Raw genomic sequence first — 17926 nt, 5'->3', positions numbered from 1 at the left:
GGACATGCTTAGTCTGGAGGATTAGAAATCACAGACCAACTACATCTCAATGAAACTGAGGTACCGGGGGGGACAGGGACGGGACAGGACTCAGAGACGGTTAGAAACCTTCACATAGCTAACATTAAGTGTGGCTTTTTCTCCAGCAGAATTAAGAGATGTGAGTTTAAAGAACAAATAGCCCAATCGCAGGCTAATCATTTAACCTACATCTTGTTTTTTTCTTTTTATGAACTGATATTTAAAGCCCTAAATGGCCTTGGTCCAGTATACCTGAAGGAGTGTCTCCACCCCCATCGTTCTACCTGGACAGTGAGGTCCAGTGCCGATGGCCTTCTGGCGGTTCCCTCACTGCAAGAAGCCAAATTACAGAGAACCAGGCAGAGGGCCTTCTCGGTAGTGGCGCCCGCCCTGTGGAACGCCCTCCCACCAGATGTCAAAGAGAACAACTACTACCAAACTTTTAGAAGACATCTGAAGGCAGCCCTGTTTAGAGAAGCTTTTAATGTTTGATGTATTACTGTATTTTAATATTTGGTTGGAAGCCGCGCAGAGTGGCTGGAGAAGCCCAGCCAGGTGAGCCAGGTAGGTATAAACAAATTATTATTATTATTATTATTATTATTAGACATAGTGGAAGTCCCTGATTCAAATGTCGCCTCTGGCATGAACTCACTAGGTGGCGCTAGGTGAGCCACTCTGTGAGCCTCAGTCTCCACATCCACAATATGGGGAATATTACTGTAGGGAGCTGCCTTACACCATCAGATCACAGGGCCCTCTAATGCAGGATGGTCAACAATGACTGGCTGAAGTTATTCAAGGTTTCAGGCAAAGAATATCCCCAGTCCTACCTGGGGATGCTAGAGATTGGACTTGAAACCTTCTGCATGCAAAACAGATGCTCTAGCACTAAGCAGTGATTCAACTCCCAAGACGTAATAGGACTTTTCACGTTCTTCACCAGCAAAAGCAGCTGAGAATAGTTCATTAATGGAAGCTGCTCAGAGCCAGATTCTTACCTGGGGCGTCGCAATATTTCTTCCCACCACTGAATGCCATTATTTCAAAAACCCCTTTTCTATGAATCCCACATATTCTCCCCAAGTCAACAGTGCCATCTTGGCATCAGCTCATCCAGGTTTCAGGTCAGGTTGTCTTCTAGCCTTACCTGGAAGTGCCAGGGACTGGCCAACCTTGGGACCTTCTGCATAGAAGCAGATGTTCTGTTGCTCCACAGCAGCCCATCCCAAGTATTCAATCTTATAAGAATGTAAGTATAGCCCTCTCCTCTCCCTCCTCTATATTGGCTTACAGGGCTATTGTTAAGGCTGCTAACTAGCCAAGGCATCTAAAATGCTTTTAATCCTTGAAAGTGCTTTACAAATGTTAATAATAACGATGATTCAATAAACTGGTTGTGCATAGCAGATTCCAGCCAGTGCGATGTACCTTCACATGCCATCATTTCCTATCTAATCCATAAGTTCCTAATGGGCTCAGGAATGACTACAGACCTACCGCTGCTTTGTTAGTATTCCACACCATTGCTTCGCAGAGAGATCTTTCCAGGGGAGATCCGGCTCGCGTTTGCGTTGCTGTTATTATGAGCTGGGGTTTGCCTGCTCACGGGCTGGGCGCCTGCCCCCCCCCCCCGCGCGTCACGCTGCTCCCGGCTGGGTAATTAGGGACAGCCCCCTGCTGCAAAGTGGCTGTCGCCGTTTCTCCCAGGCGCGGAGTTTGCCCTTGCCTGCTGTCACATGGGGAGGGGGTGTGTTAGCAGCTCAGAGACGCGGAGGGGAGCAGCCGGAGCAAGGCTGCTGCAGCAGCAGCAGCAGCAGCAAGCAGAAGCCAGCAGCAACAGCCTGAGCAAAAAGGCAGGGAGCTGTCCTCTCTCCTGGCTGCCTCCGGCACTTGTTATTCCCAGCCTGAACTTTTATGGGTGTGCTGGAAAGGAGGGTGAGGAAGGAGGTTTCTTTCTAGCGGAGCAGAAGGGCTGCAGAGCACCTGATTGCAAACGATGAGGCCGGTCGAAGCTGGGCATGGCATAAGAAAAGCGGCCAGGGAGCAAAGGAGCGCCCGGCACCGGCTGTGGTCACTGTGACTTGGCTCAGCCACAGGCGCGCCTGCCTGCTGGGAAGAGGACTCGCTGCGCCCAGGAAGAAGCCACCCCCCGGGACGCTGGCTGGGTTTGCTGGTGAGACTGGCGGCGTGAGAGGAGCATGGAGCCCCGGCCACCTGCCCCCGGGGGCAGAAGGGGGGTCCGGAGGAGGGCCCGGGAGTGGCTGATCCCCCTCTGGCTCTGCGTGTGCGCGGCGGGGAGCTGCAGGGGGCAGGTGTATAAGCTCAGCCTGGCGGTGGACGAAGGGCTGCCCGCGGACACGCTGGTGGGGGACATCAGCGCAGGGCTGCCCCCCGGCGAAGGGCACCCCGGCGGCTTTTTCCTCTCGGAAGGCAGCGGCGAGTCGGCCGTGTTGGCGGATTTCCACGTGCACACGGACACGGGCATCATCCGCACGGCGCGGCTGCTGGACCGAGAGCGCCGGGCGCGCTACAGCTTCGTGGCGGCCACGCTGCGAGGGGAGATGGTGCAGGTGGAGATCACGGTCAGCGACGTGAACGACCACGCGCCGCGCTTCCCGCGGGACTGGGTGCGCCTCAACATCTCCGAGCTGAGCCCGCCCGGCAGCGCCTTCCGCTTGCCGGCTGCGCGCGATCCCGACGCCGACAGCTTCGGCACGCAGGGCTACTCGCTGCTGCCGCTGGATCAGGATCAGGACCAGGATCGGGAGAAAGGTCCGCTTTTCCAGCTGCGCTCCGGGACCCCGCCGGATACCCTGGACCTGGTGCTGCTGCGCCGCCTGGACCGGGAGCGGGCGGAGACGCACCGCCTGCTGGTCGAGGCTTGGGACGGCGGAAGCCCCCGCCGGAGCGGCCGCCTGCGCGTGGAGATCCAGGTGGTGGACGAGAACGACAACGCGCCCGCCTTCGGGCAGAGCGAGTACCGCGCGCGCCTGCGGGAGGACGCGCCCGTGGGCAGCTCCGTGTGCCGCGTCTGGGCCAGCGACCCGGACCTGGGCGCCAACGGCGAGGTGCGCTACAGCCTGGCCCGCCGCCAGGGCGACCCTTCGGCCGCCTCCTTCTTCGAGGTGGACGAGCGCAGCGGGCTGCTGCGTCTGCGGCGGCCTCTGGACCGCGAGGCCCGCGCCCTCCACCGCCTGGCCGTGGAAGCCCGCGACGGCGGCGCCCAGCCCGAGCTGGCCACGGCCCTGGTGGCCGTCGAGGTGCTCGACGTGAACGACAACGCGCCCGCCATCCACCTGCTCTACCTGAGCGAGGGCGGCGCCAGCGTCTCCGAGGGGGCGCAGCCGGGAGACTACGTGGCCCGCGTCTCGGTCTCGGACCCGGACGAGCAGGCGGGCGGCGTGGCGCTGAGCCTGCAGGGCGGCGGCGGCGCCTTCTCGCTGCGGCCTTCGGGCGGCGGCGACGGCGGCGTCTACTTTCTGTGCGTCGAGGGGCCCCTGGACCGCGAGAGGCGCGACGCCTACGAGCTCCGCCTGGTGGCCGTCGACGCGGGCGCGCCGCCCCTCTCCTCGCAGCGGGCGCTGCTCCTCCGCGTGGCCGACCTCAACGACCAGGCGCCCGCCTTCGCGCAGCCGCGCTACCGGGCCGCCGTCTCCGAGGCCGCCTCGCCGGGCACCGTGCTGCTGCGCCTCAGCGCCGCCGACGCCGACGAGCCGGGCTCGCGCAACGCCCAGGTGCGCTACGCGCTGGGCCCCGACCAGGCGCCCGCCGCCGCCCTCCTCTTCCAGCTCGACCCGCTCAGCGGCGCCCTCAGCGTCCGCGCGCCTCTGGACCACGAGCGCCAAGCGGCGTTGGAGCTGCTGGTGCTGGCCAGCGACCTGGGCGAGCCGCCGCTCTCCGCCTCCTGCGTCGTCAGCGTGGCCGTGGAGGACGCCAACGACAACGAGCCCGTCTTCCAGCACCAGGTCTACAACGCCAGCCTGGCCGAGCACGCCCCGGCCGGCCACTGCCTCCTGCAGGTAACGGGGCGCGCCAGCCCACGGGGAGAAAGGAAGGAAGCGCATCCTTGGCGGTTTGGAGGGGAAGGGGGGGCCCTGAAGGTGCACCTGTTGAACTTCCGTCCTCTGCAAAGGAAGAGGACCTGCTGGTATAGGGCGAGATGCAAATTTAATAAATAAATGACATAGAGGCCCTAAAAGTCTCCTCAGATGCTTTGGAGAGTCGAGGGATGGAAGCCCTTCTCTCCATTGCATCTGAGAGGCCTTTGCAGGGTTGAACCCCACAAAGGAAATCTGGGGGGGGGGGGGGTTGTTCATAAGCAGCCAGTTGGGGCCTCAGGCGGCATGTGGTACCCAATGCCAATGGAGTTATTTGGCAGCCCTGGAAGAAAATTCCTCAGGGGCCCTGGCAATACAAAAACCACAATAAACAAATAAAATTGTACCTCAGGTTACATACGCTTCAGGTTACAGACTCCGATAACCCAGAAATAGTACCTCGGGTTAAGAACTTTGCTTCAGGATGAGAACAGAAATCGTGCTCCGGCAGCGTGGCTGCAGCGGGAGGCCCCATTAGCTAAAGTGGTGCTTCAGGTTAAGAACAGTTTCAGGTTAAGTACGGGCCTCCGGAACGAATTAAGTACTTAACCTGAGGTACCACTGCAACTGTTTCTGGCCCTTTCATTACACTCCAAATCAGCCTCCTGAGGTGACGTTCTGCCTCAATCTCCCTCTTGGCAGGGCTGGCCCGCCCTTGTCATGTGCAGCAGTCATTGCAGAGCAGATTGCCCCTTTTGCACAGCAGCCCAAACTTACTTTGTCTGTGCAGGGATATGTGCAAAGTGTGATCCCGTGTGTGGCAGCAGAGAAGCACAGCTGACTGGCATTTGTGTTGTGGGCCTGTGCCCCCGAGGTACCTAGCAACACTCCTGGATGAATGGTTGCAGGCAGTGATGCAACAGTTTCAGCTGGATTCAAACAAAGAGGAGAAAAGGGTGACATCTCCAAGGGATGATTTGGTTTGGCATGATGACAGCCTCTTTGACACTGTATTTTTAAGCAAGTGAGATAGCAGTGACCATTTCCTGGAAAAAAGATTTTTCTCCCTAGGTAGTGATGATCTTGCTGTTGGACCATGGTCTGACTAAATAGCTTTGCCTTTTAAGTCACACAGTGATTCCTTCACTACATCCTAGTTATTTTCATAATTTAATATTGAGTCTTCAAATAAAAAGATAATTGCTAAGGAAGAATAGTTTCCCCCGGTTATAGCTTCTGTGCTGTTCCTTTCCATTGTGATTCCTGAATACCATTCTCTCTTGATAAATTGTCTGGCTAAGTTTGGTTATGGGGTGAGAATTGACATTCCTGCATTATCCAAAGAGCAGGTGACTTCATATTTGGGTAGGGTGGTCGCCACTTGCAGCTAATTTTATGTTATCAAAGTATCATGACTCCCTTTTCCATCTTCAAACTTTTGTAAGCTCCTCAAGTGTTTCCGTGCGATGCTCTGGTTCGCCAGAAGCGGCTTAGTCATTCTGGCCACATGACCTGGAAGCTGTACGCCGGCTCCCTCACCCAATAAAGCGAGATGAGCGTTGCAACCCCAGAGTCATCCACGACTGGACCTAATGGTCAGGGGTCCCTTTACCTTTACAAGCTGTGAGACCATCTTATTCTATTGACAAAACCAAAGTTTCAGGGCTAAATTCTGGTCTTGCTTGTAATGTGTGTTGTAGTGGACTTTTAAGTGTACAAAATGCTGAAACTGACTTAATTGCATATGAATAGCTCAGTCCCAGGGACTTGGACTGAATGAGTGAAGTTCAGTACTGTACTGGCGTTTACATTTCTCACCTCCTACAAGCTCAGGCAAACAATTTGCAAGAGATACATGCAAGTGTTAACTGTTCACTTATGTGCTCTCAGATGATTCACTGAATCCTTAGTGCATCCCTGGGGAGTCCTGTGGCTGTCAAAATGGCCCAGTTTGTTCTGCTCATATGAAGATTATGATGGTGACCTACTGTTGCCTCTCTTCATTCTTCTGTTATGCACTACAGTATCAGCACTGCATACAATGTTTCGGTCCTAGCTTGTGGAAACCTCTGTTTATAAACGAAAAGTGTAGCCATCAGTTCAAGCTCAGCCTAAGATCAAATTAGGCTTTAAATGCAGTTTACAAACTGAAGTGGAGGTGTAGACCTCAGTTCCATTTAAAAGCTCAGTGTTTAGTTCAGTGTTAAAATCTAGGGTGTGAGTTTGAATAAGAGTACATTGAGTCAGATCCTTGCATTCGCAGAGATGCTCTATGTAATTGCCATTCATTGTCCTCTGCTTTGATAAAAATCACTATCCCCACAGGACTCAGCTGACCTAAAGGCACCTTTAAATTTCTAATCACAGCTGTCAGCAGCTCAGTAGATCACACTCTTATTTTTAAACGAGGTCCTCTTAATCTAACTGGTGGTAAGCAGAGGTTGTGGGGAGGTATCCAGGGGTATAAAAGTAAGGCAAGCTTATGAGAGACTGTACTTCACTGTGCTTAAGGGAAGCCACAGCTGACAAAGTGTCAAGGCAAACAGTTTAGCAAATGGGCAAGTTAAGGCCCTTTCCAAGAAGAGGTAACCCATCTTGCAGACCCCAACTTTGCACGTGAACAAGCCTAATAAACAAACAGTTGTGAAGGTAGAAAGCAAGCACTGGGCACGAAGGCTATCCAGTGTACCTGTCTGGTGGACAGAAATTACAGGTGTGGGCTTGGTACAATGAGCTCCTGGTTCTCGGGGGACAAATTTGTTCCCTTAGATGGCCAGGTTGTTGGCCTGGAAAAAGTTTGTGGTGTCAATCTGAGGATGAGGAGAATTAGATCCCAGAAGGGCCCATTCACCAAGGGACGCACTGTTACCCTCCTGCACAGAGGATATGTCATTGGTTTTCGGTGGCCACTAGGCATGTTATCCGAATGCTGTTTCCAGAATCAAAGGTAGCATGCCTCTGAATGTCAGTTGCTGGGGATCAACAGCAGGAGAGGGCAATTGCCCCTTTGTCTTGCTTACGGGTTTCTCAGAAGCATCTCATTGACCACTGTGGGGAATAGGATGCTGAATTAATAATAATAAAAAATAAATTTTATTTATATCCCGCCCTCCGCAGCCGAAGCCGGGCTCAGGGCGGCTAAGAACAATAAAATAGTACAAGATTCTAAAAACATTTCATTATAAAAATTAATTAAAAACAGATTGTTGGCAACCATTAAGCTAAAATTCTGTGGAGATTGCCAAAGGAGGGAGTCAGGCTGCGCCCTGACCAAAAGCCTGGTGGAACAGCTCTGTCTTACAGGCCCTGCGGAAAGATGTCAAGTCCCGCAGGGCCCTAGTCTCTTGTGACAGAGCGTTCCACCAGATTGGAGCCGCAGCCAAAAAAGCCCTGGCTCTAGTTGAGGCTTTGTCACAATGCCAGCAGCAGTGTGATCCTAGCAGGTTAGGAACTTGTTGGACAAGATCCACATTGCAGGTGTGCATTTGCCAAGAATGTGACTTATGCTATCGATTTCTTTTAAAATATTTTATTGAAGTTTTAAATACAGAGAAACAACTTGGGGTCTGAAGAAGCTAAACACTTGTACAGGTGGTGTTACGGAACTTATTGCCATTTATTCTGCTATCGGCCTTCACTGCTTTGATGGTAATGATGCTGTTTGGTTGTGGAGGTCTTCCACAGACCTTCCTATTATTGGTCATCCCTTTGCGTTGTATGCAGGTCCTATTGACTTACTCCTTGGTAAGCGTGTATAGGGTTGCTGACTTGGTCTCCCTTAATGTATGGCTGTCAGATTCGTCTTCGGAATTGCCCTTAAGCTTGTGGTTGGCAAGAGGTGTGCAGGGCACTGGATCAATAGAATGGAGTAGAAACTACATCAGCAACAGCATGAATGGAGCAGATATATGTGACTGGACAGGCTCCAAACCGAGTGGAGTTATTACCACAGCAGAAAGTCAGGCCAACAATGCACTCTAAAGGAAATATTTCATCAGTAGACAAACACATTACTTGCACAGGGAAAGTTTGAGTAATTTCTATAAGCACAGCCACATGCTAGTTGTTCTTACACATTTTGAAAGGGCCAGATATTTTCCTTGTCTGTAATTAATGAGCACCATTTGGCAGAAAGGTGGGGTGCAAATTTAACAAATAACTGATATAAACAAATACAGATGTAGTAATTGAATAATTAGGCTCTAGTGTGCTGTGAATTATGTAACAGTGTTCTTCTAATGTGTTAAGTTTGATAAGGTGGAGCACTGCTCTGAAGCAATCCAGACAAATGCGATAAGATTTTCAGATTTTGAAAGGTTTGTTGGGAGCCTCTGAATGTCATTTGAGCCTCATTTCCTTATCTTTTCAGGTGAACTGTATTGTTTGTTAGTGTGGATGTGGTGTCCTCCATGTATGGCTTCACCTACCTTAATGTAGGTCTGACGATCATTTTAGCCTTTCCCTGAAAATCTACATATTTAGTTGCTATTGTCAGGAACTTTCTTAACATTCAACCCATATCTACCTGGCTGTTAACTTCAATCTTGCTTCTTGTGACATCAGTGAATCCAGCAATCAGTTGTTCTGTCTTCTAATATGCTTTTAATTTTTCTATAAACCAGGGGTGGGGAACCTCAGGCCTGGAGGCCAAATGTGGCTTTGCAGGCATCTCTTGGGACCTTCTCTAGGCCAGTCCTGCTCCATGCCTTCCTTGAAAACTTTTGCCTGATTGTCATGTGGTTTTGAGCTGTAGTGATGCATCTTCCTTGTTTGGGTGGAGAGAGGTGTGTGTGTGTGTGTGTGTGTGTGTGTGTGTGTGTGTGTGTGTATAAACCTCAGATTAATATTGTACAAAGGTAAGCGTTACATCCATCGCTCCACCTACTTCTGCCTCTGGCTTCACCAACCAATGGCGTACGGTCCCTGGAAGGTTCCCCACAAAGGAATGTTGCCCTTTGGCAGATGAAGGTGATAGACTATATGACATTGGCTGAAATGACCGACAGAATCCGTGAACAGGGGAAAGAGACGGCGGATGAAGATTGGAAGAAATTTAAAACTTATCTCAAGAAATATTACAAAATTGATGAATGCTAAAATGTCGAGGTTTTTAGTAAGAAAAGGAGATTACAGCGACAAAAGATTAAGTAAAAGAAAAGAACAAATAAGGGACAAATTTGATAAAATTAAGTTTAGGATTTGCTGAAATAATTTTGGAAATTGGGATGTAGAAAGGGGAGGTTTGGGGGAGTCAGAGAAGTGAGGTTTATGGAAAAAGGAGATGAAATTATACATGTTTGTGTGTCTCTTTATTTGTTTGTATTGTTTATAAAAACTTTGTAAAATCAATAAAAAAAATTTTTTTTAAAAAAAGGAATGTTGCCCTTGGATTGAAAGAAGTTCCCTGCTGCTGCCATAAGCTGTTAGCAAATTGTTAAATATTTTCTGTGCTTAACCCCAGGCAGATCCTTCAGCTTTTTGCTTTCAGAATTGCTTTGTAGATCTTTCATGACCCATAAAACTCTCTCTATGATTTAATGTACCAAGCACTTTATCCTGCTTTGTGTGAGCTGATAGAATCTTTCCTAAGTTCACCAATGGATCCAGAGTGTTCTGTTGGTGATATGTAGATAATATGTTTGTTTTTATGAAGTGTGCTGCCATACAGAATTATAGGGCAGTGGTGGGGAGCCTTTTTCAGCCTGAGGGCATCTTTCTATGATGGGCAACTTTCAAGGGGCTGCATGCCAGCTGTTGGAGTAGGGGGACAACAGTAAAAGTGGGTGAGGCCAGAGGTGAAAGATGGGAGGGGCAACAACTGTGAGGTTTTTTTTAAATACTAGGCCGCATTCCAGCTGGACAAAAGCCAGAGGTCTCTCTACCCCCCTCCCCATCTATCTGTGCTGTTACACAAGGCACATTGTCACAGGTTAAGGACACATTTCCAACCAGGCAAAAGCACTTGACGAGGATGCAAAACTGGACCAGTGAGGGGTGTAGTCCTGAGGGCTAAAAAGAGGGAGGCCCAGAAACTGAGGTTCCTCTCCCCTGCTTATAGGGAAACTGCTAGGAATAGGAAATTACACCATCCCCAGGTCTCTAAATGCTGGATTTAGATCTACATGTGGAAACAAAAGAATTGATGTAGATTCCAGAGATCAATATCAGTGTTGTAGATCTGAGGAGTATTGAAGCCAGTTGCTAATTTATGGTATAAGCCAGAGTTTCGGTGACTTCAGATGCTGCTGCCCACATTCATTGTCCAAAGCCAAAGTGTTGTATTTCCATGGAGAGATGTGTGTGCTACAGATGTGGAAATGCTATAAGCACAGTCCTTTATGGGGGGAGACGGTCTCAGCTTGGGATAGCCTTAATAAGCGTGCAGAAAGGACAGTTCGCTCCTGCTCACTTTCTCTTGTTTAGAACATCTGAAGCCACTCAGGCCAGCATTTCTTGTAAGCAGACCTTGAAATCTTGTTAAGATTCAGCTCTATAACTCTAGGAAAGGAGAAGCTGCTCTGGCATCCACCCTTGTTCCTCCAATAAGAATGGAACATTTGCAGTCTACTGAAAAAGAAGGCATGTCTTTCAGCATGAAGATAGTGTGGGGTTTTTTACCAATAGGCAGCGCTCAAAGCTTCCAGCAGCACCAATGGAAATAATTTTAAAAATAAAATAAAAACATGCAAATTATGCATAGTGCTTGCTGTTGGTGAAACCTCTGATCAGAAAAGATTCCATCTGCATGCAATTTTGATATAATCTATTTTCATTTGGGTTCCATGGTGTAAGAGATTTAAAGTACTTTTTTTTTCTTTAAAAGCAACTGGACAAACTTTAATTGTTGAAAGGCTGCAAATGTTCCAGACAAGAAAGCAGATGATTGTAGGTGGCCTGCGCTCAAGGTATTCCTAGTCTGTCAAAACCATTATGCCCGGGCGCAGCAGTACAGTGGTACCTCAGGTTACATATGCTTCAGGTTACATACGCTTCAGGTTACAGACTCCGCTAACCCAGAAATAGTACCTCGGGTTAAGAACTTTGCTTCAGGATGAGAACAGAAATCGTGCTCCGGCAGTGTGGCAACAGCCCCATTAGCTAAAGTGGTGCTTCAGGTTAAGAACAGTTTCAGGTTAAGAATGGACCTCCGGAACGAATTAAGTACTTAACCCGAGGTACCACTGTAAATGTATTTCGTCACCCCTATTCCTAGTGATTGGACAACTGTCCAGAGCATCTTTGTGAGAGGCATAAGAACCTGTTGAACCTCTAAGTGACAGACAGCATAGATACTTGTGCTTATTGCTCCTGTCATTATGTGCGTGTATGTATTGGAAAGGTTTCTGAATCTGGGAGACTCATGGAATATGAAATAGAGCCCTGGGTAACAGTTTTGTAGCCTCTTTGTGCCATGCCTTTGTGCAATAAGGTTTTAATTGTACCTCTTGAACAATAAGTAGGGGTTTCTTTTTGTTTGTAGATTTTCATAATTAAAATTTGAGCATTTTTGCTTTTGTAGTTCTTATACTTTAAAAAAACCAAACCAAGCCTTTTAGATGAATGGCAAATTTATTAATTCCCCCCTTGAGCATCTCAGAATTCCATTGAACTTGCTCCATGCTATTACTATTAGATTAATAATGTTAATCGGATTAATAATGAAATATCTGGGTGTTGTTGTTTTTTTTGCCAAACTAATGCAAATACTTAAACAGGGAGAAATCATTGATTCCAATGGGTGTGGGGCAATGCTCTGCTCATTGCTCATTCTATGCTGTGTCACTTGGTACCCTAATTTACATTTTACTGAATTCCCTGGTCCATGACTTGAATTAAGGTTCAATCAATTGGCTGCGGCAATATGACCTTCCCAAGGTCATTCTGTTTTCTGCTTACAAGCCAATCTTTTCTTGTCACCGTAGTCTTGATAAACACACATTTTTAAGTGGAATTAAAAGACAGCCAAATATATCTCATTAGCATTCCCCCCCTTGAAGTTAATGTGCCTTTTCAGATTTAAATAAATCTTCCACGTCTGCATTAAATCTTTCTTGTGGTGCTTTTATACATGTACAGTGACATTTGACCCATTGTTTCAGCTTGGCATTAGCGACCATGTACTGAGGAAAAAGTGCTGAAGCTGATTCATTTTGTTTCAGGCAGTGTTCTTTTAAAAAATACAATAAATTTAATGGGAGTAGTTGTGATATGATTTCAGGTTCGTTGTTACAACTTCCAGAGGGGTAATTTGTTGCAGTAGAAACAATAAAGTCTTCTTGTACTTTAAATATTAATTACATTGCCCAGGACCCAATTTCCTGTTGAGCCACCTTTTCCTGCATTAATCCACCTGTTGATTGAAATCCTGCTACCTACGTATGGTGCGTGGTGACCAGGCAAGGAACCTTTCTCACTTTCAGAATGGCCTTCCACGAAGGCCCACCAAGCTTCCTCATTACTATCATTTAGATGCCAAGAGAACACATTTCTGTTTCCCCAGCTTTTTAAGTATGGCTAATGTTTCCATTTTTAACTGAGAGCAGCATTGATCTTTTACTATCAGTTTGAATGGACTGTTGCTATATAGTATGCTGTGTGTATTATTTGTTTAATTATTTGCTATTTTTATGGTACTTCTGTTATATCTTACTACAGTGGTACCTCGGGTTACATACGCTTCAGGTTACATACTCTTCAGGTTACAGACTCTGCTAACCCAGAAATAGTACCTCAGGTTAAGAACTTTGCTTCATGATGAGAACAGAAATCGTGCTGCGGCAGCACGGTGGCAGCGGGAGACCCCATTAGCTAAAGTGGTGCTTCAAGTTAAGAAGAGTTTCAGGTTAAGAATGGACCTCCAGAACGAATTAAGTACTTAACCCGAGGTACCACTCCATGCATCTGTTCTGGTGGTTCTGGTGGCTTTTCCCACTCTTCCTTTCAATGTTGGTGCACGTGTTCCAGGGGCCTGTCAGTCAGTCATTCAGACAAGCAAGGGCTTGACAAACTGTGCTGTCAATTCCCAATTGCAACTGTGGTCGCTCGTACAAGTGTCCTCCCTTTGTTTTGTAGCCCCCTTTAAGGTATCGTGGTTCTCCCCCTGCACTTCAAAGTGGAAATTTCCTTTCTTCCTCAAGAGTCTGGATGTTCTCAATGTGAATGGTATTGTCTACGTCAAGGGACTAAGATAACAAGGGATAAAACTAATGAGAGGTTTCAGAGCTGCAAACCATGACGCTTGCAAGTAAGCACTATAGAACAACTATTAGGCTTCCTTTTGAGGAAAGGTGCATGGGGTCAAGCTTCTAAGGCTGCAGTCCTATACACACCTACAACTGATCTTGGTGGAGCCTATTTCCAAGTAAATACTCATGGCATCAGTGTAACAGAATTCAGATTCTAATCCAACAAAATGCAATAGAAATAAAAGAGGCAATAAAAATTCAATTACAGCATTCAGCACAGTGCATTACAATTGCTACAATAGACAGAAAATTCATCAAGTGGTCTGCCAACAATTTTCAAGTGGTCCATGGGCGGTGAAGGAAATCACTGGTTTAGAGATATTACATCCTCGTCTCTAGTTTGGACTGTGGGCTAGTGAGGTCTGGGAGGCTTCAGGTTGGATTGTTGGCTGCTAGAGCTGGGTGTTGGCAAAAGGTATGACAGTTTCATTTCTTGGGATGCTCTTTAAAGCAGTATTTTTTGGCAATTACTGACAACAGAAGTTAGTCCAAATCTGCCTGTTTCCTGAAACTTCAGCTTTACACTATGTAAGCTTTGCCATTATTGTCACTCCTACCGTGGCAACAAACTCATGTTAAACGTTCTCTATTTCTAAGAGCAGTGATTTAAAAAAATTCAGCTTAGGGGAATGGGAAAGCTGAATAGGATTCAGGATTGATCTTCAGTTTAGTTGATACTATTTTTTTACCTCTCTTTCTCTCTCTGTTTTTCATGGGCAGTAATTACTACAGGGGTTTGCAACAGTATTATGCTGTGCTTCTGTTGATAAGCTATATAGGGCAGTCATGGCCGGAACAAAGACCTGTTTTCTTCCTAAAACTCCAAGCCCACCTTCTTAAGTCAGTGCAAATGAACATGAGCAGATGCAAAATCATGGTTCAAGAGGCAGAGACAATTGTCCGCAGTACTCCATGAACCATAAACTAGGATGATCTGCACACACATGTAATAATAATAATAATAATAATAATAATAATAATAATAATAATAATAAATTTATTTGTTCCCCACCTATCTGACTGGGTGGGCCCAGCCACTCTGGGTAGCTTCCAAAAGAAAAACATAATGGAATATTCAGTCAGCTGCTACTTGCGAAACCCGTCTTCTTCTAGGGCTGTTATGAAATCTGTCCTCCAGTTTCTTAGAAATTTTCTTCCTTGGCCAAAGGGGCTTCCATTTTCGTACCTCATTCTTGTGGCACCGAGTTTTGAACTTGCCTTAATGATGTGAGGTGGGTAAAAGTGGTGTGTGTGTTTTCTTTCTTTCTAGTAAATACTTCTCTAGCACTCTGTAGCTTTCTTGGCTGTCCAGACTTCCTGAACTGGAAAAAAAAAGCCCTGTGAGAGTAGTTAACTCATGATGTCTTCCCCTCCACTTTGATTGCCGTAGGGGCATCTGTGGAGGCTGCAGAGTAGTGGGATGAATTGTAAAATGAAATAAAGGATCCCCACAAATTCTCCACTCATGAGAAGTTCACTGAATTTCCCCCTCCTCTTTGATACTTTTAAAATGCAATTTATTTGTTTACTAACTGATGCAGAATGGTTGGTGGGGAGAATGCAGGAGACATTTTTGGCACAATGTTACCTTCATTAATCTCCAGTTATCTCTGTTTAATCTTTACTCCAGATTGGAGAGTTCACAGGCACACAGATGGTGGGCCTCTTTCCTCCCCTCAACTTTTTCTGAGTTGATTTCTGCCCCAGTTGATGACAAGCTCTGGCTTCGTCTGTTATAACCTGGGGAAAGAGAGAAGAGGCATGGGTAGATCTTTCTTTTTTTAAGTGTTTGTAGTCTGGACCATAGGTATTTGCTGGACTGGACTGATTAACAGTATGCTTCATTTAACAGAATCCAACCCTGGGTTCCTGAGCATCTTTTGTACACTGTTTATGTCCTCATTGCCTCAAGATTATTTACCTGATCCAAATCTGAGACAGGCATTCCACTTGAACATGTGTCCTTGCAACCTCTGCAAGCTTGTGTGTGAGAGGGAAGTATTTCATTTTTTCTTCTTCATGTGCCCGAAATAAGCTATGATAAACTTCATCCCTGAGGAAAGGAACTAAGAACAAATTAAACCCAGCACTTTAGAAGGTAAACAAACAGAAATAAAAAAGAGGAATTGGAAAAACAGTAATGGCACCAAATAATAAACAGAAATTGATGGTCTCTTGAACATTTCATGGTATGCACAGAAACAACAAATAAGACTTTATTAACATTTCTAATAAAGGCAGCTGATGTTCATAATGCTAATGTCAGCCAGGTCAGCATGGGTAATAAGTTTGCCTTTTATCTTATAAATTTGTTCTAGATTGACAGCCTGAGCAGAAACCCAAAGCTATTATTCTTTCTAAATGAGCGCTACAGAACATTTGCTGTAGCTGTTCTGCAGCTGTGGGACAGAGTATATGATCAATAGGAAAACAATGTCCTTCTGGTGACATGTTTGATGAGCACCTAGACACATTGACTGACTCATTAAGTAAGTTTGACTCTGCATCTCACCTCTATTCCTAAAGCAGGAGTAGGGAAGTAGATCTGGCTGGTGGGCTGGATCCTTATCTTCCCCCATCTCCTGCAGGTCAAGTATGACAGGTGAGGGTGGCTACCTATCAATCACGTGAAGTCATAACGATGTCACAAGTCGAGCATGTTAAACCAGCAACAAAGCCACAAAATTATTTTGCTTCCTTTCTAAAACAAATTTAGTAAAATAGCAAAAGTAAATGCTTTTTTTCTTTTTTTAAAAATGAGAAAATAAATAAATTCTAAACTAAATAGCTCATGCTCACAGGTCCCCCGCCCCCATTAAAAACCAGCATCTGGGAATCTTGTTCTTCCTCCATACTCCAAAATCCTGTATGGAGTAGTTTGGTAAAATGATGTTTACTATACATTTGTAAAGTAATTTATGTACAGGCTGTGATATACTTTCACTTCTGAATAGTCTTTGAAATGTTATGAGACACAGTAAAAAGTAACATGTTTTATCTTATGCCAATAACCACTCAGTCTAATGACGTATGTGGTGATGTGATAGCTTTTGTATGAAGGCAACCATAAAATGTATTGTATGACACATGGATTTTTAATACTGGTTTAGTTAATTTAAGGAATCATAAACTTCGTGATAGAATAGACGTATTATATAGGATCCAGCCCACAAAACTGTTAAAGCTGAACTATTAGCATGTGAGATCAGGACTGGAGAAATTGCCTATGAGCTGGTATAAAAATGTGATGGGGTCAGCTCTGCTCCAGAATCTGTTTTTGGTTTTTTTAAAAAAGGAAAATGTGTAGGCACCATCCCCGTCAAGAAAGCATTTAATTAATTAATTAATATATTTATATACCACTTTTCTCCCAAGTTGGGATTCAAGGTGCCTTGCAATGTGTAAAATACAAAGCAATAAAAACAAACTAGCTGAAAACAATAATTAAAATACATCAAAACGCACTTAAAATTAGCATTGTCTGACCTTAATTGTCGAAGGCCTGTCTGAATAAGAAAGTCTTAGGCTGCTGGAAGAAGGATAACCAAGAGGGAGCCAGTCTAACCTCTCTTGGGAGGGAATTCCATAATACGGGATGAGCCACAGAAGAGGCTCTCCCTTATGTCATCACCAGCCATGCTTCTGATGTTGATGAGACTGAGAGAATGTGCTCAACGGAGGATTTTAGCACCTCGGCAGGTTGGTATAGGGAGCGATTCTAGCAGTGATTCTCCGGGTTCTCTGGCAGCAGTTGTTCCCTGGCTTACCTGGAGGCACTAAGGAATGAACCTGGGATCTTTTGCAACCAAAACATGTGCTTTACCACAGAGCTATGGCTCTTCCCCAGCCCCACCACTAGAATTTCTTCCACTGGTATATTTCTGAATCCAATCCATTCCTAAGTTTCAGGAAGACAGAGCAATTCTCCTCTATAATAAACCTAAGATTTTTATTATTTTGGTATGATTTTCTTTTGCCTATTGTGTTTAGAGTTTATATCAGGCATAGGCAAACTTGGCCCTCCAGATGTTTTGGGACTACAACTCCCATCACCCCTAGCTAACAGGATCAGTGGTCAGGGATGATGGGAACTGTAGTCTCAAAACACCTGGAGAGCTGAGTTTGCCTATGCCTGGTTTATATTATACATAATTAAGGGTTTTTTTATTGGTGGTGATAAAGCCTCTCGCTTAGCTGCCCTTGTACTATGGTGAAGGGAGCGGAAGGCACAAGTGCCTTTTCCCATCATTTGATGGTACTTTCACTGACCCTGGTTTATACGTTTCTCCAATAGCCAGTCAGATCCTGCTGGAGGGCAGGGCAGTTATATGAGGATGAGGCTAGGAGAACAGGGGGCAAAGAAAGCATTAGGCCAGGGCTGGGGAACCTATAGTCACCCAGTTGTTGTCTGCCAACATTGCCAGTGGTCAGGAATGGCAGGAGTTGTGGCCCTTCAGTTGCTATTGGATTCCCAAGTTTCCAACCCCTGTTCTAGGCCATGGAAGGACTGCTTTATGCACAGTGAAGTTGTTGACATTAGCTGCTATTTTGAGGGTCCAGAAGCCAAAAAGGCCCAAAACGGTCGGATACATTGATGTATTTCTCTCACTGTTCACATAG

At 46.3% G+C, this 17926-nt stretch overlaps 1 protein-coding gene across 1 annotated transcript in view; it reads left to right on the top strand.

Moving 5' to 3' along the window:
- The first annotated feature begins 1439 nt into the window (after positions 1–1439).
- Positions 1440–17926, top strand: part of DCHS2 (dachsous cadherin-related 2) — a 100376-nt gene continuing 83889 nt past the window's right edge. The window contains exon 1 of the mRNA XM_082237529.1: positions 1440–4043. Coding sequence (XP_082093655.1) covers positions 2223–4043 — 1821 coding nt within the window. The 5' untranslated portion in view covers positions 1440–2222. The remainder of the gene's footprint in view (positions 4044–17926) is intronic.

Source organism: Podarcis vaucheri, assembly GCF_965113315.1.
Source record: "Podarcis vaucheri genome assembly, chromosome: 9".
NCBI classification, from domain to species: domain Eukaryota; kingdom Metazoa; phylum Chordata; class Lepidosauria; order Squamata; family Lacertidae; genus Podarcis; species Podarcis vaucheri.
Note: the sequence above shows the minus strand (reverse complement) of the source record. Positions and strands in the feature narration are given on the sequence as shown.